This window comes from Hipposideros armiger, unplaced genomic scaffold, assembly GCF_001890085.2.
Source record: "Hipposideros armiger isolate ML-2016 unplaced genomic scaffold, ASM189008v1 scaffold_253, whole genome shotgun sequence".
Classification (NCBI taxonomy): Eukaryota; Metazoa; Chordata; class Mammalia; order Chiroptera; family Hipposideridae; genus Hipposideros; species Hipposideros armiger.
In genome coordinates this window covers 2449817-2476771 of record NW_017731603.1, presented here as the reverse complement: position 1 = coordinate 2476771, position 26955 = coordinate 2449817, and the positions used below count along the sequence as shown (strand labels likewise).

General features: G+C 34.9%; 1 protein-coding gene across 2 annotated transcripts in view; it reads left to right on the top strand.

Moving 5' to 3' along the window:
* Window positions 1-26955, top strand: part of ZFP91 (ZFP91 zinc finger protein, atypical E3 ubiquitin ligase) — a 38505-nt gene that overhangs the window by 2691 nt on the left and 8859 nt on the right. The window contains exons 2-8 of one of the 2 annotated variants that reach the window (XM_019656004.1): window positions 2793-2821; window positions 22121-22333; window positions 22594-22630; window positions 23336-23437; window positions 23959-24093; window positions 25752-25802; window positions 26229-26307. In XM_019656004.1, the coding sequence (XP_019511549.1) occupies window positions 2793-2821; window positions 22121-22333; window positions 22594-22630; window positions 23336-23437; window positions 23959-24093; window positions 25752-25802; window positions 26229-26307 (646 nt within the window). Of the gene's footprint in view, window positions 1-2792; window positions 2822-22120; window positions 22334-22593; window positions 22631-23332; window positions 23438-23958; window positions 24094-25751; window positions 25803-26228; window positions 26308-26955 lie in introns of both variants that reach the window. The other variant, XM_019656003.1, reaches the window with a different exon arrangement.

Below are 26955 nucleotides of genomic sequence, written 5' to 3'. Positions count from 1 at the left end.
TATCTCAACACTATCCCCTAAAAAATGACCAGTAATCAACTATTTAGCCTACATTTGTTTCTCTTGATTGAAGAGACAGCGAAGTGTACAGTAGCTTAAAAGGTCAATAAATACAGAGGCTTGGATTAATTGAAACCTCTTTTCCTATTAGAAGGCAAAGTAATATAGTAGAAAAAGCATTGGACTTTAGGCAGAAAGTTTCAGGTCCCAGCTTTCTACTACTCAGTGACTTTGGGCAAGTCACTTAACCTCTTTAAATCTGCTGCTTCTGTAACTGATAATTTATGATTTGTGAAATGAGCTTTATAGTTAGATGAAAATTAGGTTACAGTTTTTATAAACTTTCTTAAGCTTATAACAACTCCATTTGCACCGAAATGTTCAGATGTTAATGAGAACAGAGTTATGGGAAATAAATTTTTCAGTGAATGTACTCAAGAGAAGGGCATAAAGTTAAATACTAGAATTATTATAAATTTAAACTTACAGACTAATAGTAAGGAAAAAATAAACCAAATTTGAGGAAAAGTTATGTATCAGTACTCTCTAAGAATTAGGCTCATCATTTGCTGTCTTTTAATAAACGCTAGAGTTAAAAGATTCTTATATTTACAATTCAGATATTTATATACTCATTTACATTTAAAAAAATATTCCACAAAATTTTTTCTTACTCATAAAATAAAACATCCATACTTTCTACTAATATGGAAACAGTATAATTGTTAAATTAGGTTAAAATGCAAAAAGGCTTTTAATTCTACCATATAATAAGTATTGCTTTATCAGAATTTAAAACCTCAATAAATACTTTTTTAAACTGCTAGTTTAGCTGTTGAATAACCTAAATAACCATACTGACTAAAACTGAGTATTCTTAGAGCTACTTCTTCAGGTTCAGATGGGTTACAAATGAAAACAAATACTGCTCGATTTTCTGGTATATGAAATTCCATTTTTCGTTTATTTTCTTGGTAAAAGTAAAATGGTGGTAAACCTTTGGGTGACACTTCGCTATTTTGTAAGGAAAAGGTGAGGGTCATGGATAGTGAGACTGAACAGGCAGTAATATTCTGAATTGAAAAAACATAGGGCTCTTTGGAGAAGGCTTCAGTTGTACAAGACTAAATCCTGAGCTCTTCTTGTATGGTAATCAGTGGGGTAATATAAACATTGAACCATTCCAAAGATTTTCAGAAAGTCTATTCTGTTTCGATTTTAGCAGTTATTTCTGTACTTTTTATTTAGAGTTAAGATGATTAGCAGTTATCTTTTAATTGTTAATTGGGTCATTGGTAATATAACTTAAAGTTATAATACCAAAAATATAATTCCATATTTTTTAAAATATGGAATGGGAAAATGGAAGCTCTTTTTTCTAAAGAGAACAGAATTTGTGTTATGCTGTGGCTTCTTTATTTACTTGGATATTTTGTAACAAAAGAGTCTTCATTTGTATTAGGTTTATTGTCAGAAAACTTTGTACTGCCCAGAGATAATATTGCATGACATCTTTATGGTAAAGATCCAAGGCATGTTGATGTTTGAATTTGGGTAATGGGTATAAGGGAGGATTCGTTATACTATACTAAACAGTTAACATATAATAGAAATTTTCCCAAATTAGAAACATGGCAGTAACATTTTTTAAAATCAATATTTTATAACACATTAAACCCTTTACTGTTGATATCTTATTTGTAAAGTGCAAGTGATATTTATTTCTGAGGCCTAATCTTGTCGCCTTTTTTGAAATAGATTTTGACTTTGGGTTTAACAAATGGTAATATTAGGGTTTTCATTTAGGTTCATTACATTTTTATTATGAAAATTTTCAAATATAAAAAAGTAGATGGGTCGGCTGAGTAGTGCGTTAGTTAAGAGTTGGCTTGGGACGCCAGCTCTGAGCAGCAGGGCCCCAGTTCAGATCCCACATGAAGGGCCAGTGACGCTGCACCCTCTACAGCTGAGATGGTGAACAACAGCTCGACCTGGAGCTGGGCTGCCATGAGTCGCCGGCGTGAGCCGCGGTTGAGCGGTCATCCAGCAGCCAGCGACCGATCTGCCTTACCCGGGAAGAGCGCAATGATAATACCAACATGGACCAGTGAAGCAACGTCCTCCACTAGACTGAAGAACAAAAGGACAGCAACTTGTCTGTTCCCCTTCCTCGATTCCCCAACGCTGTTCTCCTCCCCCAATTCTCCAATAAAACAAAAATAAAAAAGTAGATAAAATAGCATAATGAAACCCCATTGTTTATCAGCTAGATTCAACAATTACTGAGATTTTGCCATACTTGGTATCTCTGTCCCTTTTACCCGGCTTTTTCTTTTGTCAAGAAGCATTTTAAGAGGAATCTCAAACATGATTTCATTTCTAGTTACTTCATTTGTGTAAAATAAGGACATTTTCTTATATAACCACTTAACAAAATTAGTAATATTTTTTTGGTATTAATATCTTTTCACAGAAATAACTACTTTTAATGATACTCTAGCTGTGTGCTGTGAGATATGATAGCTACGTGTGGCTATTTAAGTTTGCATTAATCAAAATAAAAAATTCGGGTCCTCAATTACACTAGCTATTTCAAGCACTCAGTAGCCACATGCAACTACCATATTGGACAGTGCAGATACAGAATATTTTCATCATTGCAGAAAGTTTTATTGGAAACATTGCACTAGGTGCTTTCTGCATCACTATAAATGAGCCTGAAAGAGATAAATATTTGTATTGTAAGAAAGTATGAGATTGTTCATTTAATACTTGATTCTCATTTCTTTCAGATGTGTAGAAAAAGTAACAACTGACAAAGGTAAGACTTGGTCATTCCTACGTCTCATGTACATTACGCAGAGGATTATTACTACTATTATGTATTACAATGGGGTGACAGTGGCCAACAAAACTACATAGGTTTCAAGTGCACAGTTCTATAATACATCATCTATTTATTGCAGTATGTGTTCCCCCCTCCGAGTCAGTTCTCCTTCTGTCACCATGTATTTGACATCCTTTACCCTCTTCTACCATCCCTCCTCCCCCTACACTGATTATTTTATAAAATGATAGAAACTAGAATGAACTTCCTGATAATTCAAATTGTTCCCATTTAAAAATGACTTCTATTTAATTAAGAATTATTGCAGTAAATTGAATATTTAGATAGCAGCTTTGGTTGGGCAAGTGGAACATTTTGGCATTATTCAGAAATCTAATGGAAAGCAGATTATTTGATGTCAGTTTATTGCAAATTTTTAAGCTGGTTTTTTAAAATAAAGTAACACAGAAAGGAATGATACACAATATATAAAGTATAGACAAAATCTTGATGCTGGTAGAGACTCAAATCATAATTGCATTTTGAAGAATGTGGAAAGAAAAGTGTTCTAAGAGTTCAGCCTGGTGAATAATTAAATGGGGTCGTTAGGTCATTTCTCTTTAAAGTTTTAGCAAACCAAATATGTGTATTATATGTTGTCTTCTGTTTATCTGAATTATGAAGGGAAGCTAATGTTCACTTTTTAAACATTTTTTTAAAAAGACTTACTTCTGCCTTTGCAGATTGGGTTATTAAAATTGACCCCATCGTGTTGGGCCAGTTGCTCATTCATTTTATTTTATTTTTTTCTAGCTACTGGCTGTGTTCCTTGGTTCTGAGTTTAATATATAGCATCCTTCTTAAAACTGGAACAGATATACTTTTAAGCATATTTTGTTTATTGTATCTGATCTTGGCCCAGTCTTGACAGGAACCTACTTAATAACTGAGGGGTAACTGGTTAATTTATTCATTCATTCATTCATTCATTCATTCATTCATTCATGTTTATTCTCTCTCTCTCCCTCTTTCCATGTCTCTCCCTCCCTCTCTCTCCCTCTGTCTCCCTCTGTCCCTGCCTCCCTCCTCCTCCTCTCCTCCTCCTCTCTCCCTCCCTACATACACACACACAAATACACAAAGAATGCTTTGAGAATATGTATAAGGCAAGTTTGAAACTTGGATTTTTTACTGTTTAGAAGTATAATTACGAACCAGTGATTTGAAGTGGTGGCTGTTTTGTAAAGAATTAATCAATGCTCAGGTTTTTTCTTTTTTCTTCTAAATTTTAGAATCTGAGACTAGTATTTCATAGTATACCAAGCAAAAATATTTTGTACTAAGCAAATTTTTGTGTAGGAAGTTTTGCGTGACTATTTGGTTTTGTTCTTGGTTTTGTTGCTGTTTTTACTTGGAAAATAGGGTGTGTCTGCCAAGAATGGAAGGGCTTGTATTCCTTATTCAAACATCATTTTGGAAATTTTATGATGTGTGGGGGAAATGTTGAGACAGGTGGCAATCAAGTACCAGAGCAGTTCTTATTAAAACAAAAAAACAAAGATCCTAACCTGCCTTTATCAGAGCTAAAATTACTTTGTGTGTCTAAAGAGGATGTCTAAAGAAATTATTTTGGGTTGCCTTGAGGAGAACTTGCAGAATGTGGTTGATATTTTGAACCCCTGTTGGGAGATATTAATTGCTCTTTGTGTAGATGCCTTAAACCAGAAATTGGCAGCTACTTCTTAAACAGTAGTGCGGCTGTGGAGAGATTAAAACTGCATTGTGGGTAATTCAGTCTCGAAATCAATCCCGCTGTAATCCACCAATTAAATGCTCTGGATCTAGAGCTCAGGGTTTGAATTCAAGCTCTCTCTCTTATTACAAATAATTCCATACCTGGCATCCAGTGAGCACTCAATAAAAGTTTGTAAAATTTTGAAGAAATAAATATTCTCCAATTCTCATCTCCATCTCTTCATTAGTTTACCTATTACAGTAGTTTTCAACTCTATGAACAGTACATAAAAACTATCTTACGTACATTTGTCTTCTTTACTCCAAACAACTTGAAATTATATGCTTTCCTTCAGTTAAAGATAAGAACCTTGGACATGTTTAATCAAATAAATAATATTGCACACACAAAAACAACTTGCTGTTTTTAAATTATCAAATTGCAAAATGCCATGTCATTTCAAACTGCAATAATAGTAAAGAAACATATTAGTATTATTCCTTGTTCCTGCTACATTTATTTAACGCTGATGGGTATATATATAAAACAGATGGAATGTTGCTGTGCAAAAATTGTGTTTATTCATTCAACAAATAGTTATTGAGCATCTACTATGTGTCCAGCACCACTCTAGGTACTGGGTTGTGTTAGTAATCAAATAAGTGCAAAGAAGAAATTAAAGCAGTGTAATACAGTGTTTGATGAAGTTGGGGTCGGGAGGCTACATTTCCATAAGATGGCTAGGGATGTCCTCCTTGAGAAGGTGACATTTGAGCTCAGACCAGAATATGCAATGCAGATAGATACCTGGATGAAGAGCATTCCACACAGAAGAAGCAAAGAAGAAAAAGTTTAAAACATGGGAGTTTAGTTTACCTATTGCCACAGGATTATTATCATCATTGTGGAACTTTTCAAGAGTGTTAGCAGAAATTTTGAGGGATGGAGCCTACTTCCTTTTTAACTCGGCTTTGTTTTTATTTTGTTCTCTGTTTTGAACCAATATTATCCTTACAATGATGAAGTAAAGGGATGGTTTGCCTAAATGTAATTTATTAATACCAATGGTACCTTATCCACTAATTTTAATTTCAGACCTGCAAATAAACTGCCTAAGGTAAAATATAAAAAAAGGAGACTATAATGTCCTAATATTTACAAAAGTGTGTTCCAAATGCTTCATGAAATAGTAATAAATATTAGAGTCAAATAACTGTAAGCAGTGTTTGAATCATCAATGTGAGGTTATTTATTGCAGGACTCCTCAGAGATTTTGATTTTGAGGAATATGCAGTGTAATTACCAAAATATTCAGTTACCTAACTTAATTGACCCACCCTCCTCCCCCTCTCTTTTTGTTTTTTTTTTGTTTGTTTTGTGTTAGGGATATATCAGAAAATTAGAGTTTATGGGAAACATACATTGGAATAATGAGTGTTTGAAAATTTGATTGCATTAAACTTTGGGCCTCACTTTTTATTCAGAATCATTTTACTATTTTTGTTTAGTCTCCTTGTTATGGGGTAGTAATGTTTGGAAAAGATTACCTAGACAGACATTGATGAATTCATAACAGATGTGGGAATTTACTTAGATTGTTTAGACCTTTGACTATTTGCTTTATCCATTTTATAATAAGCATAATATCTGGAATTACTAAAATATTAGATTGTTTGGATTTTTTTTTTCTCCTGGGTCACACTCTCAGTTTTTGTTTTTACTGATTTAATCTAGTTTATAGATTATGATTCTGCTCCTTTTTTAAAAAATTAGAATTTATATTAACAATTTTTGTAGTTTTTATTTCATGAGTATTTTTCTTGTGTTGCAATATGTTTGAGTATTTCTTATCATCTCATTTCCAGTATCCTTAAACAATACAATTCACTCTTGAACAACGGGGGTTTGAACTGTGAGAGTCCACTTATAAGCAGATTTTTTTCAATAAGTACAGTACTGTAAATGTATTTTATCTTCCTTATGATTTTCTTAATAACATTTTCTTGAGCTTACTTTATTGTAAGAATACAGTATATAATACATATAACATAAAATATATGTTAATGCATTATTTATTAGTAAGGATTCTGGTCAACAGTAGGCCATTAGTAGTTAAGTTTTGGGGGAGTCAAAAGTTATACATGGGTTTTTTAGTATGCAGGGATTTGATACCCCTAACTCCCACATTGTTTAAGGGTCAACTGTATGTGTTATTCTTAAATATATAGAACAAAATATATAGAATTTTTCTATATATTTTCTATATAAATATATAGAATTTTTCACACTCCAGTCAGAAAAAACCTTTTTAATTTTTATCATTTGAGTTTTTGTACAAAGGATGATGTGAGAAGTTATTCAGAACATTTCTTCACACTTCTTTCTTGAAAGATTTTGAGTCTCCTTGCTGATAACTTTGTTTCCCTTGTTAAAATAAAATCCTATAGGTTTTGAATAGAAGAGAGCTCTGGAAGGAAAGTCACTAGGTTAAAAAAAGGCACATATAATTCCAGTCTTAACCCTTAGATATATTACCAGTTTTTGGTGAAACAGCTCTCCACAAATTAAATGATATTCTTCTAAAGTTGGCTTAAATACAAGTTTTTTTAAAAACTTGCTTTCCCTGACTTCTTTTAATACTGCTGAGATTGGCTAGTGTTTCAATATGGACTTTACTAATTATTTATGGAAAACAAAGTAGAGCTAATTATAGAAATACACAGAGTAGTCTAATCAGGTTTCAGAAACTCAATTTTCTGACTATTATACTAATGCTTATGTCTCAAATGGCTGACAGTACGTTAGATAGGCATTTTATTTACCCTATTTCCTTCTAGCCCTTTATCTTAAGGCTGCAGGAACCATATTATTTCTCTCAGAGTGAGAATGATCTATTTAGACATCGTGTTCCTACTTAGGAATGCCCCATAGCCTTTAAATCATTTTTCTAGTTCAGACATCCAGAAGTAGAGACCTATCTTATTTGTGATGTATGTTGATTGTGACTAGGGTTAGAAAGCCTTATCAGCTCATTTCAGTTATGGGACATTTTATGAATCAGGTAAATGAGTCTTTCTGTCTCTTACATACAAAGAAATAACTTCATAACAACTTGCCTATTGTGATATAAGAACCATCTCTGACACCGTTGTAAGTTTTTTCTGTTACATACAGTAATTATTTTATATTGAAATCCCTTTCCCTGCCAGAACCACTTGAGAGTTGCAGCAGAATGCCCTGATAGAAGAAAACTGAAGTAGAAGAAACCTAAGGTTCTGAATGGGGAAGCCTATATTCGGCCGATAAGAATCCAAAACCCCTAAGAGACATCCATCTCTACATGAGGGCATAATGTTATCCTTACACTAAGATGATTCTGAGTGGACCAAAACCTCTGACAAAATGGCTTTAGCTCTGATTTAATACTCCTTGGCCTTTAAGTCCAAGAAGGATCAAGCTTCTCTGAATTAAAACCAGCCAGATTGATCTAACTGCATCCAGGCAAAGACCCCTTAGGCTTCAGTGCAGTCGATTCCCATAAAGGGCACTGGATTAGTCTTCCACCTGCCTCATTAAACCTGGCTTATTAAACGCCTAACTTGTATCCTAACTTCTTATTGACTGTTTCTATTTCTGATTTTGCCTCTTTGAGAATTTCTAAACTCTATATTCTTTACCATGACTCCCCCTAAACTCTTATATCAGTTATCTATTGCTGTATAACAAGCCATCCAAATACTTAACAGCTTAAAATACAATTATTTGTTATTTTCCAGTTGGGCTGTTTCCTTTCCTCGTTGGTCTTTTAAGGCAGATATTTTCATGTCTTGATGGTCCCAGGGCAGTGTTCCAAAGGCTGAAGGCAAAAGCTGCAAGTCTTCTTGAAGCCCCAACCCATATGATACAAAATAAACATAAAAATCAATTGTATTTCTGTATATTAGCAACAAAAAATTGAAATTATAAAATTATATAACCATATAACCATTAAAGAGTATAAAAAAATCTGTACTACTAAGGGATGAATCTGGCAAAAATGTGAAAGATTTATTATACACTGAAAAGTACAAAACATTGATGAGTGAAATTAAAGACCTACATCAATAGCTATGTATCTTGCTCATGGGTTTGAAACTCAATATTGTTAAGTGGTATTGGGAAAATTGGGAAAACTGTATAGATAACATGCAAAAAGAAAAAAGAAACTGAACCACTTTCTTACACCTTATACAGAAATAAACTCAAAATGAGTTAAAGACTTAAATGTAAGGACTCAAACCATAAAACTCCTAGAAGAAAATGTAAGAAGTAAAGTGACATTAATCTGAGTAATATCTTTTTGGATACATCCCCTCCAGCAAGGGAAACAAAAGCAAAAATAAACAAATGGGATTTCATCAAACTGAGAAGCTTCTGCACAGCAAAGGAAACTTTCAGCAAAACAAAAAGACAAGCTACTGAATGGGAGAATATATTCGCAAATGATATATCCGATAAGGAGTTGATATCCAAGATATATAAGAAACTCATATAACTCAATAACAAAAAAAAAGGTACAATTGAAAAATGGGGGGAGGACATGAAAAGACCTTTCTAAGGGTGGGATTGATTCTTCAAGGAAAGAGGACGAGGTGAATAGATACTTGGTGGGCATCCAAGCATGGCTACTACATATGTGTATTCCATAATTTTTTAACCATACCTCATTGAAGGACATTTGATGTTTTAGTATTTTTTCTGGGATTATAGGTGATTTTTTATAAAAAGGAAACTCTCTAAAAATACACAAATGCACTTATCATAAATGTACCGCTCTGTAAGTGTTCACAAGGTGAACCCAGTCATATAACCATCACCCAGCTCAAGACACAGAACATGCATTGACTACCCCCAAGTGTAAACATCATTTTGACTTTGAACAGCACAAGTTAGTTTTGCCAGTTTTTAAATTTTATACAAATAATTCGGTATGCACTGTTTCGTGTAGGATTTTTTTGCTCACAATTTATGTGACATTCCTCTGTGTTGTAGATTATTTATTTTCATTGCTATCTATTGTTTCATTGTGGGAATAGATCACAATTTGTCCATTTTATTGTTGATGGGCATTTGGGTAGCTTTCAGTTATTGGCCTTTATGACTAGTGCTGTGATACATATTTTATTACAACATTATTGAGGCAAAATTTATATAACATAAAATTCACCTTTTTCAAGTATACAATTCTGTATATACCATATTTCCCCATGTATAAGACGCTCCCATGTATAAGATGCACCTTAATTTTGGAGCCCGAAATTTGAAAAAAATATATTACATAAAGTTACTGAACTCAAGTTTTATTCATCATAAAATTCATACAACAACTCATCACTGTCAAAACTCCCAACCATTAGCTTGGCCTCATTTGTATCTGATGACGAATCACTGTCTTCATATATTGCCTCTCATGGCCTTCTTCTGCCGTGGCGTTTTCAGTAGGGTTTCTTCTTCCCGTAGCCAGTCTCGGATTGTTTTCTCAGTTGGAGGAGGACCAAACTTAGGTTCAGCAGCATGATTTCCATTCACTTTTGCAAACTGGATCACTTTTAACTTGAATTCAGCACTGTACGAAAACCTTTTCTGAGCCATTTCTGGGCAGAACATGGCAAAACGTAACCTACCGTAATATACCGGTAACAAGTGCGAAACAATGAGCGCAAAGACAACAAGCGCGAAAAAGCGGGAAATGCAAGTAAAAAAATCTACAACAATGAGCGCAAAAACAAGCACGAAAAAAGCAGGAAATACAAGTAAAAAAATTTATAGCCACTGTATAAGACACACCCAGTTTTTACCCCAAATTTTTCAAAAAAGTGTGTCTTATACATGGGGAAATATGCTAGATTTGCCTTTTCTGAACATTTTATAAATGGAATTGTACATACAATATGTGTTTTTCATTTTGGTTTTTTTGTCTGGTTTCTTTTAGCATATTTTTTAGGTTAGTCCATGTAGCATATATCGATATTGTTATTCCTTTGTATGGAAATATGCCATTTGATTAATCCATTCATCCCATGGCCATACGACCCTGAACATGCCTGTTCATGTGTGATTTATCCATTCATCTTTAAGAAACTAACACAGTTTTCCATGGTGACTGTGACACTTAAGTTTCCATTGTCAGTAGATGACAGATTCTGTTTCTTCATAACCTCACCAGTATGTGCTATTGCCATTCCACTGTGCTATGAAGCCAGCTGCTTCAGGATCATGGGGAACATAGTAAGACTAGTGAATTCCATGAGCATGGGCCCATTGCTGCATTTCGTGTGCTGTGTAGTGAGTTCCTTGACCAGAAGCAATGCTGCGTGGACTACCATGACTGTGGATAAGGTATTCTACAAGTCCATGAATGGTGGTTTTGGCAGAAGCATTGTGTGCAGGGGAGGCAAATCCATATCCAGAGTGTCTATTCCAGTAAGAACAAAACATTGTCACTTGTGGGATGGAAGTGGTCCAACGTAGTGAACCTGCCGCCAGGTAGCTGACTGATCACCCTGGGGAATGGTGCCGTTATCAGGGACTGTTGGTCTCTGCCTCTAGCAGATTAGGCACTCAGCAATGCCTGTAGCCAGGTTGGCCTTGGTGTGAGACTCTGGGTTTGGTTTTTAGCAATCTCAGCTCTGCAGCTGCAGGAGACAAGGATTTCTTGCAGGGCAGGCATAGAAACTTTCAGGTTATTTATGTGGTGCTTGAGCTGAGAATTGGAATCCTTGAGCACATCCTTATCTTTCCCCACTTTATCCAGTGCAATTTAGGAGCAACCAGCCAATCTCATTATACTTGTTTTGAAATGTTCTAAGGTATCAAATATATGACCACCAGAAACTGGCCTCTTATAAGTATTTGATTAGGAGTATCCATTGGTGATATTTTGATGTGGACTTTTAGTGCTCACTCTATTACTGGAAATAGAGTCATTAGTGCCTTTAAATCTAATCAGATTAGAGAGCCAATTTCAGAAACCCCCGAACCAGTTCAGAAAACTAATCCTAAAAAGCAAACAAGCAAAAAGAAAACTCATCCTTAAGATTCTCTTGCTCTGGAATCACTTTTAGTAACAGAGCCTATATCAGTCAGGGTTCTTCAGAGAAACAGAATCAATGGGGTATGTATATATAGAGATTTATTTTAAGGAGTTAGCTCCCATGATGCTGTCCAGTTCAAAATCCACAGGGCAAACCAGCAGATTGGAAATTCAGGTAAGAGATGGTGTTGCTGTCTTGAGTCTAAAATCCGCAGTACTGGAAACTCAGGGTTTCTATGTTGCATTCTTGAGGCCAAATTCCTTTTCCATGAACCTTTCTTTGCTCTTAGGCCCACCCACATTATGGAAGGTCATTTACTCAAAGTCTACTGATGTAAATGTTAATCACATCTAAAAAATATATTAACAGCACGTCTAGACTGGTGTTGCACCAAACAACGGGGCACCATAGCCTAGCTAAGGGGACACATACAGTTAACCATTACAATTTATATCCTTAATTTATGGCAGATTTTATCTTCTTATTTCATTGTTAACTTGATCACGTTTGCTGTTTTTAGCCTTTAATTTTATTTTTTATCCCATTTCTTAACCCTTTCTATTTTTGTTGTACTTTCTCAGAAATTTCCTTAGCCTAACTTCACATTTTTTCTTCAAGATTTTAATTTTTGCTATCATTTTTTAAGTTTCCAAGACCTTTTTTGAGTATATTTTATTAAACAATATACTGCTCTTTACTAATGATGTACTTGCCCCTCATTCTTACACACACACACAAGTTTTTTCTGTTCTCTGAATTACCTATTTCTTTAAAGACATTTTTCCCATTTGTTTGTTTAGGCTCTCTTAGAGATTTTCCTCAAGTTTCGGGTGTTCCCTAATTTTTTTTTTTTTTAGAGTAAACTACTAAAATGCTGATTGGAAGGTCTGTATATGCACAGATGTTTTACTCAGCAGACATCTCAAATTTAGTATGTCCAAAATGGAATACATACTCTCTCTGTCTCCTCAGAACAAACAGCAAAAAACACCTGGTCATTTTTATGTGAATGTTCCCACTATCCATCCAATTGTTCAGATCATAAATCTAGAAACTAATTAAATCTATACCTCCCTGTATCCCCTTCTGTTCTTTTATTAAGCTGCTGTTTAGTCCTGTCTGGTCTGTCTCCTAAGTATTTCACGTTTCCAATTCTTTCCATCGCCAATGCTGTTATTCTTTATTGGGCTATTATTATTTGTTGCCTAGTCTGTTGCGGTAGACATTTATCTGTTGGCAGTAGACTGTTAGCTTGGCTTCTTGAATCTGCTCTTACCCCACCTAGGCCATCTCTCTCCTGCAACCAGAGTGAATATTAAAGCTGCAAATCTGATCATGCCTTTCTATTTAAACTCTTCCCTGGCTTTCTGTGGCTTCCTTTTTTATTAGAATTGTTCCTTTCTCCTCAGCAATGTAAGTGATGACAGTTTCTGTCATGCTCTGCTCCAGTCATATTGACCTTCTTACTTTCGTTTCCCATCTCATGACATTTACCTGCACTCTTCCTTCCTATTGTCACCTGGAGAGCACTTACTCATCCTTCAGAGTCCAGCCATATTTATTCAAACTGAAATGTTAAATTTTGAGCTAATTGTTAGCTATAAAGTTAACGAACACTAGTTTTCAAAGCTGCAGTTTCAAAGAGAAAGCATCCTTTCACTTTCTCAAACCTGTTTCTAAGCAGTCTTAATGTTTTTAAGAGAGTTTATTCACCTAACGCCTATACTTTGAAAATAAATGCAACTAGGTTGTGATTCTAATTTTTATCTGTAGAAATTTTGTAAATGTTCATTAATATCTTTAATCCTTCCTATCAATGCCCCAGTGGCTAGGCTAGTGTCTGCTGGAAATAAAATAAAAACAGATGTGGGAAGCAGAGAAGGAAATGACTAGAACAGAAAGAAAAATTGAATTTTAAGTATTAACATATATATGTATACTCAGTCTTGTTGATTTAAAAATGAGTAAACCATATTGAAATGTACAGATCATTTAATTTCTTAAAGTTTGAAGGTCTCTCAACTTTTTTGCTGACTCTTGTTCATAAAAAATTCTTCCAGTTTTCTGTTTTGAAACATAACAAAATACTACATGCAGTTTTACATTAAAAAATCACTTTTAGGGAGTATTTCTTGTGGTCTTTTAGATCAGTATATCACATAAATAGGGCCATCTCTTGGCACTTGAATTGGGTGGAAATGAGCCAAAAATGAATGAAGCCCTTGGACTGGTGCTTTGCCATTCCTCTTTTATGCGGTTAGGTATGGTATATAGAAAGAATATAGACTTTGGACTTAGATATACCTGGGTTCCAATTCCAGCTCTACAACTGAATATGTGAGCCTGGGAAGTCACTACTTGCTTTCCTCCTCGATAAAGACAAGAAAAAGAATAACACTTGACAGGGTTATGAGAGGACCAAATTATAAAGATGAAAAATATATTATACTGCCAGGCACTTAACCAGTATTTATGGGTTTGTTAGTTTCTCAGAGGAAAGGTAAATATTGAAATAGAGGTGAGAAGACCTTTAGCTTTTTCCCAGCCTATCAACCAGTCACTCCCTGTTTTCATGCAACAGTCAATGTTAGCTTTGTAATCTTGAACAAGTCATTTAATTTCTGTAGGCTTGAGTTAGAAAAATGGGGCACCCTGGAAGAGGACCAGATCATGTAAGGATGACCCTTCTAATGAAGTATTTTATCATAATGAAGTGGCTATCGCCTTTTGGAATTTAATGAATTAGCTTTTTTTTTCAAATAATTGTTGCTGTAGGATTGAGATAAATCACTCTTACATTTCATCTTTTGCTACCTAGAAGAATTAGGAGAAACATTCCTGCTAGTGGTACCAGTATCTTTTTATCTCAGTTCACACTATCAGACACTATTACTTTATCCCTTCTTCCTCTTTCAAGGATATGGTTGTGTTCACTGTGCCTGCATGTTGCTCAAGCAGTGACTTGTGTGATGTCTCCCTTCACCTAGGCTACTCTGGCTTCTCTCTATCAAGGCGCCTCTTCAGATCAACAGCTATTATGAGAAACAACTAGAAATTGCCTTTGAAGTACCACACAGAAGAAATGTGGTTCTTTTCTATCTGGTCATGATTGTTTATCCTAATGTAGGAATTATCCTTCTGTTGTCCATTTCTATGTCTACTCTGGAAACCTGACAGTGCTTTTATATATATATAATTTTTGGGGGGATGAAATTCATGTAACAAAAATTTAACCATTTAAAAGTTTACAGTTCAGTGACATTTAGTACATTTACAATGTTGTGCATCCATTACCCCTATCTAGTGCCAGACATGTCCATCCTGACCAAATTAGACCTCTTACCAATTAAAACCAGTCATTCCCCATTTCCCTCTGTCCCCAGCCTCTAATGATCTTTTACCTTAATTGCTTTAAGACATTAATCTAAATTTACCTGTTATGAATATTTCTTATAAGTGGAATCATACAATACATAATTTTCACGTCTGGTTTCTGTTGGATAGCATAATATTTTCAAGATTCATAGCATGTATTAATACTTCATTTCATTTTATGAGTAATATTCCATTTTGTTTATCCATTCAGTGGTTGATAGACACATTTTGGCTATTGTGAATTGTACTGGTGTGAACATTCATGTACAAATATTTGTTTGGATACCTGTTTTCAATTTGGGGAGTATAGATCTAGGAGTGGAATTGCTGTGGCATGGTAATTCTCTGTTTATGTATATATTTTTGAGGAACTGCCAACTGTTTTCCACAGTTACATTCCCATCAGCAATGTACAAGAATTGCAGTTTCTCCACGTCTTCTCCAACACTTACTTTTTAAAAATAAAATAATAGCCAGCCTAGTGAGTGTGAAGTGGTAATCTTATTGTGGTTTTGATTTGCAGTTTATTAATGACTTACATTGAGCATCTTTTCATGTACTTTCTGGCCATTTGTGTATCTTCTTTGGAGAAGTGTGTGTTTAAGCCCTTTGCCCATATTTTAATTGGGTGGTTTGTCTCTTTGTTGTTGAGAGAGTTCTTTATATATTCTTGATATTAGACATATGACCTGCAAATATTTTTCCCCCTTCTGTAGGTTTTCTTGACTCTTAAGAGTTTTTTAACCTTAGGTCTTACATTGAGGTCTTTGCTCCATTTCAAGTAATTTTTGTATGTGGTATAAAGGGTCCAGTTTCATTCTTTGCATGTGGATATCCATTTGTCCCAGAACCAATTGTTGAAGAGACTGTTCTTTCTCCATTAATGGTTTTGGCAACCTTGTTAAAAATCTGTTGACCATAGATGTATGGGTTTATATTTGGACTCTCAATTCAGTTCCATTTTTCTACATGTTCGTCCTTATGCCAGCACCACACTGTAGGTCCCTTGCATTTTCAAATGAATTTTAGCATCAGCTTGTCAATTTCTGCTAAAAAGGAAGCTGGGATTTTGATAGCGATTATATTCAATCTGTAGATCTATTGGGGAGTATTGCCATCTTAGCAATATTTAAATATTTTATTCTTTTTTATTGTAAATGGAATCATTCTCTTAATTTCCTTTTTAGATTGCTCATTGCCTGTATATTTAAAAACAACTAACTTTTGTACATTGGTTTCTGCATTATGCAGCTTTTCTAAATTTGTGTTACTTTTAATAGTTTTTTGTGGATTCTTCTAAATTTTCTTTAGAAATAAGGTCATTTTCACTGCAGAGATAGTTTTACTTCTTTCCATTTTGGGTGCTCCACCTCTCCCCCCCCCGACCCCCCCTTCCCCAATTGCTCTCGCTAAAATTCTAATACAGTATTAAATAGAAGTGTGGAGCAAGAGGGCATCCTGGTCTTGTTCCTGATCTTAGGGCGAGAGCTTTCAGTCTTTTGCCACTGAGTATGTTAGCTCTGGGATTTTGTTAAATACACTTTATCAGGTTGAGGAAGTCCATTCTGTTCCTAGTTTGTTGTATATTCTTACCATGAAAGTTTGTGATTTTGTCATACTTTTTTTCCATCAGTGGAGATAGTCATGTACTTTTTGTCTTCTGTTAATGTGTGGTATATTACATCAATTGATTTTTGTATATTGTACCACCCTCAAAATCCTGGGATGTATCCCATTTGGTTATAGTGTGTGAACACGCTGCATAGTCTGAATTTGCTGCTGGATTCAGTTTTCAAGGGATATTGGTCTATAATTTTCTTATAGTATCTTTGTCCTGCTTTGGCATCAGAGCAATGCTGGCCTTATAGAATGAGTTGGGAAGTGTTTCATTCTCCTATATTTTTGGAAGAGTTTGAGAAGAATTAGTGTTAATTCTTCTTTAAATATTTAGTAGAATTCACCAGTGAAACCATCTGCTCCTGGACTCTTTTTCCACAGGGAGGTTTTTGGTTACTAAGTTAATGTCTTCACTTGTTATAAGTGTGTATAGATTTTCTGTTTCTTGAGTTAATACGTGTGTGTTTAGGAATTTATGTCATGTAGATTATCCAATTTGTTGGTATACAGTTTTTCATTGTGTTCTCTTAAAATCCTTTTTATTTCTGTAAGGTCAGTGATAATGTCCCCACTTTTATTTCAAATTTTAGTAATTAGAGTCTTCTCTTTGTTTTTTTTTTCCCTTGTTTTTTTTTTTTTCCTTAGTCTAGCTAAAGATTTGACAATTTTGTTGATCTTTTCAAAGAGCCAACTTTTGGTTCCATTGATGTTTCTCTATTTTTTTTTTATTTTCTTACTTCATTTATCTCTGCTCTGTCTTTGTTTCCTTTCTTGCAGCTTTGGATTTGGTTTGCTGCTTCTCCTTCCCCTGCCTTAAGGTGTAAAGTTAAGTTATTGATTAGATGTGTGTTTGTTTGTTTTTAAGGTAGACATTTATATATATATATATATATATATATATATATATAAATTTTTATTCTGTGCACTGCTTTTACTGTATCCCATAAGTTACAATACATATGTTGTGTTTTTATTTTAATGCATTTTTTTTAAAGTATTTTCTAATTTCCCTTGTGATTTCTTCGTTTACCCATTGGTGGTTTAAAAGTGTGTTAATTTCCACGTATTTGTGAACTTTCTAGTTTTCCTTCTGATACCAATTTCTGTTGTAGGTTCATTCAGTTGTGATCAGAGAACATTCTTTATCTGATATCAATCTTTTAAAATTTGAAACCTGTTTTGTGTCCTAACATATGGTCCACCTTGGAGAATCTTCTGTGTGAATGTATGCTGCCGTTTTTATATGTCTGGCCTAATTTTTTTATAGTTTTGCTCAAATCCTTTATTTCCTAATTGAACTTCTGATTGTTTATCTATTAAAGTTGTATTAACGTATACAACTTATTTTATTGGGTTGTCGGAAAAGTCATGACGCATTTTTGCAATGGAAAACAGAAAAAATAACGTCATGACTTTTCCGACAACCCAATAGTACTGCCTGTTTCTCCTTTCAATTCTATCATTTTTTGCTTCATATGTTAGGTACATATAGGTTTCTAATTTTTATACCTTGATTAATTGACCCTTATTATCAATATACAGTGTCTTTGTCTCATATCAGTTTTTGACTTGAGGTCTATATTGTCTTGTATCAGTAGAGCTACTTGCAATGGGTTGAATTATTTCCCGAAATTATTTCCCCAAAAAAGATGTTGAGTACCTGTGAATATGACGTTACTTGGAAATAGGATCTTTATAGATAAACGGTCTTTGTAGTCATGTCTTGTGGCAGCCCTAGGAAACTAACACAGATTTTGGGTACTGGAGGTGGAGGGTTGCTGTAACAAAATACCTAAAAATATGGAAATGGTTTTGGTTAATGGCTAATGGATGGGAGAATTCTGAGGTGCCAAAACTACAATAATACCATTTTATATTTGCCTGTGTAATTACCTTTACAACTGTTTTCATTTCTTCATATGGTTTTAAGTTATTGTCCAGTGTCCTTTCATTTCAGCCTGGAGGACTCCTATAGCATTTCTTGTAGGGCAGGTCTGCTAGCAACAAACTCTGCCTTTGTTTATCTGGGAATGTTTTCATTTCTCCTTCATTTTTAAAGAGTAGTCCCTCTGCCTTCTGGTCTCCATGGTTTCTGATGAGAAACAGGCTATTAATCTTATTGAGCATCCCTTATACTAATGAGTCACTTCTTGCTGTTTTCAAGATTCTCTCTTTGTCTTTTCGTTTTTGACAGATTATGATGTGTCTTAGTGTGGAACTCAGAGTTTATCCTGTTTGGAGTTCATTGAGCTTCTTGTTGGTGTAAATTCATGGTTTTTTAAAATTAATTTAGGGGAGTTTTTGACCTTTATTTTTCCAGATATTTTTTCTGCTCCATTCTCTGCTCTCCCTTTGGGATATAGATATAGATATATTGGTATGCTTAATGGTCCCACAAGTCTCTTAAGCTTTGTTTATTTTTCTTCATTCTTTGTCCTTTCTATTTGGATGAGAGACTCTCAGTTGACCTCTTATAGTTTGCTGATTGATCTCCTTTCTCAAATCTGTTGAGTGAAACCGTCCAGTGAATTTTCATTTCAGTTTTGCTTTTTGGCTCCAGAATTTGTTTGGTTCATTTTTATAATTACTATATTCATTGACATTCTCTGTTTGTCAAAGCATTATTCTCCTGATTTCCTTTAGTTCTTTATCGATGGTTTCTTATAGTTCTTTGAGCATATTTTTTAAAGACCATATTCTTTGTCTTGTGTGATCTCTAAAGGCTGTTCCCTTTAGCTTGTGTTCAACAAGTGATTTGACAAAGATTTTCCTAAATTATCTTGCTTAACTCTTTTTCTTGATTCCGTGTTTACTTGTTTGCTGTAAACCTTTGACTATTTCCCAGAGTTTTTACAAAGTTAATTCCGGCAGGGTGTGTGTGTGTGTGTGTGTGTGTGTGTGTGTGTGTGTGTATTTGTTTCTGTCAAGAGACATTTTTGCTTGATGTTACCATCACTAGAGTTTTGGGGGATGGGTGTGGCATTCAATAAGATAGGCTATTATGCTTTATGATGATAAGCAATTCTCATCAGATTGCTATCATTTGTCCAGTGGATAAAATCCACAGTATGAGAAGGGTTAGGCATTCAGGCCTTTCATCTTGAAGAAGAAAAGAACTTTACTGAGTACATGGAGGTTATGGAGTGGGTGTAAAGTCCAAACTAGTGGAGTTGGATTGAATAAAAGAATTTCCTCTCCATTGTTTAATGTTGTAATACTTTATGGAGGGTGTTGCATGGCTCCCTTTGAAGAAACTCTTAAAAGTGGCCACAACCTATGTGTAAGATAGTCTCAAGATGTGAGTTTTAGATCTAGGTCGGCTTAGCTAGCTTTGAGATCTTGAACAAGTTGATTGTAGTTAGACTAGAAAGCAAAGTCTTGAAGGTATTTTTAACTCTAGCCTTTTATTAATTTATTTTGATACTTTCAGTAGCTCAGTTAGGAGAAGGATGACAAAGGCAATAATGACTGGAAAGGAAAACTGAACAGAAATGCACATCGGATTTAATAAGTTCCCACTGCTGTTCATCTACATTTCAAACCTTTTTATTCTATCACCTGAATGTATTCTCATAAAACTTTTAAACAGTGTAGTTCAAGCTGAAGTAGCCCCAAGTTACCACCTTGTTCCACAGTGGAGGAAACTGTATTTTACAGATCTTTAAAAAGAAAAAATTTTTTATATGTATTATGTCTTTTTTTTTTCCATTTAACAGTTTTTTCACCAATAATTGTGTCATTTTTTTTTTACAGATTCCTGTATATATTATTCCATCTTGGTAATGTGGCATGGTTTATTTAAATACTTTCTTGATAGAGGGTTAGGTTGTTTCAATTCTTTAGTTATTATAAACATGCTCTAATGAACCTTCATGTATCGATTTATTTTCCTAATGTAGATTCTTAGAATTGCTGGATGTAGTTTTGGACCTTCCCTGAAGATGACCAGTGTTTGTCAATTTCTTGTATATTCTTCCAGAAGTATTGTTATCATCTGAAAGAAATATCTTTATGTATATTACCTAACTTACATAGATATAAGTAATAAGCTACTCTAGGTTTGAAAGCCAGTTTCTAATGCTAAGTTTTTATTATCTGTTGCATAGAAGGGGATGACCTCCCTCAACTTAGTCTCCCTTTAAAGCACGGGTAATACAGGGTAACAATACATAAGTCATTTTATAAGTGTGATTGTAGTTTTGTAGGATAAATTCCTAGTAGTTGAAATTAACATGAAAAGATGTGTATTTATAATTTTGATAGATATTGCCTCAGGGTATTTATCTGAAGAAACCCAAAACACTGTTTCGAGGGGACAAGTGCATCCACATGTTCATTGCAGCATTATTTACAATGGCCAAGATATGGAAGCAGCCTGGATGTCCATTGATGGAAGAATGGATAAAGAGGAGGTGGTACATACATATAATGGAATATTACTCAGCCATGGAAGGGAATGGGTTCTTGACACCTGGGCATCGTAGATGGACATAGAGGATATTGTGCTGAATGAAGTGTGTCAGACAAAGAAAGACAGATGCAATGTGAATTTAGTTACATGTAGAATCTAAAGAACAAAATGAACAAACAGAAAGAAACAAACTCATAGATATATTTTGATGGTTGCCAGATGGAAGGGAAGTTGGGGTTATGGGTAAAAGAAGGGGAAGAGATTAAGAAGTACAAATGCGTTGTTACAAATTAGTTATGGGGGTAATAGGGTATAGCATAAAGGATATAGTCAATAATATTGTAGTAACTATGTGTGGTGTCAGATGGGTACTAGATTTGTTGGAGTGATAGATAGGAGGGGTTTGGGGGCAGGGTGAAAAAAGTACAAATTGGTAGTTACCAAATACTCATGGGGATGTAAAGTCATTATAGCACTGTTTTTAGTAGTAAGAGAATAGAAAACTAAATATCAGAAGGGGACTAGTTATATGAATTTTGATATAGCTGGTGAAGGGGCAGTAGCATGGAATCAACCCCAAGGCACTTTATTATGCAAAAAAACCTATATCCATATAACACCCAGATATATATCTATAATTTTTATATACACACATGTAATATATGTAATAAATTATGTGTTTTACATATTATGTATATGATGTATTATGCATATGTAATACATATAAAGATGTTTCTTATAGATGATAACAAGACTTCTGGCAGAATATACAAGAAATTGATAAACACTGGTCATCTTCAGGGAAGGTTCAAAAATACATCCAGCAATTCTACCTCTTAAGTATCTACCTTAGGAAAATAAATTGACACATGGAGGTTCATTATAGCATGTTTATAACAACTAAAGAATTGAAACAACCTAACCCTCCATCAACAAGAAAGTATTATTTCATTTACAAATTTGAGGGTTTTTTCTTCTGAAAATTATCTTCTTTTCACTGACAGTATTTACAATATTAGGTATACAGCGATGGTTATTGGTTAACCGTAAACTTAGTAAGAATGGTGTATGTTTTCATCTAGATCCCAAGGAAGAGAAAGAGGAAGACAACGATTCTACCCTCCCTCAGGAAGTTTCCATTGCTGCATCGAGGCCCAGCCGGGGCTGGCGCAGTAGCAGCAGGACATCTATCTCTCGGCATCGTGACACTGAGAACACCCGAAGCTCTAGGTCCAAGACTGGTTCATTGCAGCTCATCTGCAAGTCGGAACCAAATACAGATCAGCTTGATTATGGTACAGTGCAAGTACAGTATGATTATTTAGAAACCAGTTGCCTGTTGATTTTCAGTGTACTGCTGAGCATTTACCAGAACAGTGTAACTTTCAGGGGTAGGTATAATGGTATATTGGAAGGGTTCCTTTTTGACAATTTGCATATATTCTCCTTTTGTGTGGTTACTTCAGAGAGTAATTTGGTTTTAGTCTCTTGGCTATAGGGAGAAAATACCTCTTTCTACATAAAGCTTTGTTTTGTTTTGCCTTTATTTTTCCAGTTGTTACAGAAGAGCATCAATCTCCTGGTGGCATTAGGTAAGATACTTTCCATATTTCATATGTAAACCCTCGGGGACATAGAGCACAATCACATGAAATGAGTCGAAGTTGTTTTCTACTTGAGAGAATTCTGAGCTGTAACAAGAATTAACTTCAGTTTTGTATTCAATTTAGATTCCACTTTGTTCTTCATTAGAGCTTTAGCTATGTAATCTTTAGTTACGTAGTTCAGAAATCATGTGTCAGGTATCTTCTGTGTTCCGTCTTATTCCGTGCTAGGCAATATGAAATATGTGTGTTTTAGATGAGGCTTTTGAAATTTTATCAGTATCTTTGGTGATATGTCTGTGTGTGTGTGTGTGTGTGTGTGTGTGTGTGTGTGTGTGTGTGTGTCTTTTTTGATAGATTACTAGGCATGGTATTAAAGTCTATTGGTTTTTTTTGTTTGTTTTTAAACTCTTCATGCCATTGAGCAGTCATTACCTTTATTTAATGAAGTGATAGCATATTGAGGATTTTTAGTTCCTATTCTTCAGGATGAAACAGCTAGATTGCAGTTCAACTAGATTATAAGGATAAAAATTCTAGATAACTTATTGTGAATTTTTGGCTACCTCTAAAAAAATTCCTGAATAAAATCCAGTGTTTGCTTCAGCAGCACATATACTAAAATTAGAAAATCCACTCAGATATAACCCTTACAACTAGAATTTCTAAGCTTTTTTTGCTTCTTTTTAGTAGTGATGAGGAAGAGGAGGAAGAAGAAGAGATGTTAATCAGTGAAGAGGAAATACCATTCAAAGATGACCCAAGAGATGAGACCTACAAACCCCACTTAGAAAGGCATGTCTCACTTTACTCCAGGCATGTCGATGAAAAATAAGTTAGAAAATAACTGTTGCATTCTTTTGTTTAGTCTTGTAGCCAAACTAACTGGTATAGACTTACTTTTAAATGGATTTTTGCAAATCTAACATCTTATTACCCCCTTGTACAGCCCTGTCTTCTATTTATAGACCTTTATTTTGAATCATATCCATATTGTTAACGATGTCTGCATGTAATCATAACGAGATCATGAATTGCATGATTACTTAGACTTTTTCTGTTTTTAATGTTTCTCTTTACAAGGATAGTAAGACTTTATTCTAGAGCATCATTACCCTGGGGAGTCATCCAATAAGTTTTAAATAGTTATCATTATTCTGCCTATGAGGAATGGTTGTCTGGAAATCACATTTCATGAGCTAAGGATCATAACTTTACAGTAAATCGGTGATAACCCCAGGCTTTACCTTGTTGTCAGTTTTCCTTGAAAAGATCCTTTGCTAGGTACCAGTGTTGAAATGTATTTGTGTTTTCAGGGAAACCCCAAAGCCACGGAGAAAATCAGGGAAGGTGAAAGAAGAGAAGGAGAAGAAAGAAATTAAAGTGGAAGTAGAGGTAGAGGTGAAAGAAGAAGAGAATGAAATTAGGGAGGATGAGGAGCCTCCTAGAAAGTGAGTGGGCAATTACTCCTAACATGGAAACCTAACAGATTTTGAAGCCACTAGTGGAAAAAAGGGTGGGAAAATGAGGAAGAATGTTGACGTGTACATATTGTGGCCTCAAGCAGCTGACAATTTTATTGTAGAGACTTCTCAAAAGCTTGAAAAATTTAATTCAAAGCAACACTTAGACATACAAATGAGTGGGTATGACAGACAGCAGGTATAAGGCTGCAGAGGGGGTAGAACAGCAAGAAGAATAGAGCACATCTTTTGATCTTCCAAGGAAGGGCAGATAAGGCAAATGATGTGATAAGCTTGATCAGGGAAACGTTTTCTATCACTCAATCATTTCCTGTTGCAGAAATAAGATTTTTAAAGTGTTTAGGCTTTTTGGTTCTATTGCAAGGAGAGTACAGTTTATATTTTTAGGATTTTTAGATAATAGACTCTTTTATTCTACTTTTTGAATTGATTAAATTTAAGTGATAGACTTTTAACTGAAACAAATCTTCAAGTAGTAACCTTGAGGTTTATCCAATTCTTCCATAGTATTATATAGTTTATGGAAGGTGTATTTAACTTGTAATGCAGACTTATTTAAAAGTGAAATTACTTCAGAGTGAAATCTTCAGTTTGCCAGACATGTCTGTGACTTTATGTATTTTGGGTAATCTTTTGTTTTTGCCGCCTGCTCTTTGGTCCTGAATATATATGAGGTGTGATCAGACCTTACAGTGAATGTTTAAGTTAAAAAAAATTTATTACAGTAAAAGACACATTGCCATTAATCCCCCTCAAAATACTCCCCTTCACTTCGAACACACTCATCCCATCGTTCTTGCCACTTTCTGAAGCAATTCTGGAAGTCCTCTTTCATGAATATCTTTAGTTTTGCTGTCGTGGCTGCCTCAGTGTCTTGAATCATTTTGACTTTGGGGGAGCGCCAGAAGTCGCATGGTGCCAGACCCAGTGAATAAGGTGGATGAGGACACACCGTAATGTTTTTATTTGACAGAAATTGCTATATATCAGAAGTGATGTGTGACACAGAGCATTGTCATGATAGAGGATGATTTATGGCACACTTTAAGACACACCTTCTCTCAACTGTAGCTCACACCCGACTGCACTGAACAAGTTGAAACTTGTCACACACTGTTTGATGCATCGCTTCCCACATTGAATATCCCTTTCTGTTGGATGGCACTTGGCAGCAGCATTCATCATATTTGTTGATCACATATCACTTCTGGTACGGCAATTTCTGTCAAAAACATTACGGTGTGTCCTTATTCACCTTATTCACCAGATCTGGCACCATGCGACTTCTGCTCTTCCCCAAAGTCAAAATGACCATGAAAGGTGAATGTTTTGAATCAATTCAGGATATCGAGGCAGCCATGACAGCGCAACTAAAGACATTCACAAAAGAGGACTTCCAGAACTGCTTCAGAAAGTGGCAAGAAGGATGGGATGAGTGTGTTTGAAGCGAGGGGGGAGTATTTTGAGGGGGATTAATGGCAATGTGTCTTTTACTGTAATACATTTTTTAAAATTTAAACATTCAGCGTATTTTTTCATCACACCTTGTATGTCTTCAGCCATCTTTCACTCAGTAAGCTTCAATCCAGAATATGTGGACAGTTTATTCTGTTGTTTAATTATAGGAGAGGAAGAAGACGAAAAGATGACAAAAGTCCACGATTACCCAAAAGGAGGTAAAAATTTATACTCCTACTATGTTGTACCTTGTTTCTGGTGGCAGGCACTATAGTCACATATTTAGCCATAATAATTCTGCAGGAATGGCTATTTAAAAATGTCACAAAAGTAGCTTCGTTAATGTCCTTGATGCAGAGTTTCTATTTTCTATGGTTTTACTTCCACTGCAGGATCTGAAAGTTTCTGAAAATCTTACTACTTTACCTTTTGGGGGGTTACTAGTTTATTTTGTGTTATATTTTATAAACAAACATTTTGTAATTTCTGGTTATTTCTAATAAATTCTATACATGTATAGACTAGTAGAGAGATTTTAATTCTTCATACTGTAAAATTGCTATTCCCTAATAATGCAGTTTCAGTTAAAGGCAACAGACTGCCTCTTTTCTGTTGCTAACTTTTCTCCGACATATTGATAATAGAAAAAAGCCTCCAATCCAGTATGTCCGTTGTGAGATGGAAGGATGTGGAACCGTTCTTGCCCACCCTCGCTATTTGCAGGTCAGTGAAGCTGTTACAGAAGGCAGCCTTTCAGATTATGTTCCATAACTAGTTCTCATACCTCATGAGACTTTATAATTTGTGAACTTGTGTAGGCTTTATCATTGACATGCAGTATCAAGAAAAATTTTTCTAAACATAAAATTACTTCAGTCATTGTGTTAAAGAGAAAGAAAAGTGTCTAAGAACCTGAGCCTAAATGAAGCATTTCCTTGGAATCTCGGGAAATGCCAGTTTCTCATTGTGGTATAAATACTTCTGATGTAAGATGATTGTAATGACATACCAAGACACAAATGAACAGATTTGATTTTAATATGCACCTTTATAAAAATAAAATTAGTAACTCAAACCAGTGAGTTCTTGAATACTGTTTAAATTTTTAAATTTTGGATTGTAGGATTTTTTATTTTTATTTTTTAAGGTACCATGACTTTTTTTAAAGATTTTATTGGGGAATTGGGGGAAGGGGAACAGACAAGTTGCTGGGGTTTTTTGTTCTTCAGTCTAGTTGTGGAGGATGTTGCTTCACTGGCACAAGCTGGCACCATCATTGCGCTCTTCCCGGGCAAGGCAGATCAGTCACCGGCCTCTGGACGGCCGCTCACAGCGGCTGCTAGCCGCTCATGCTGGCTGCTGGCTACACAC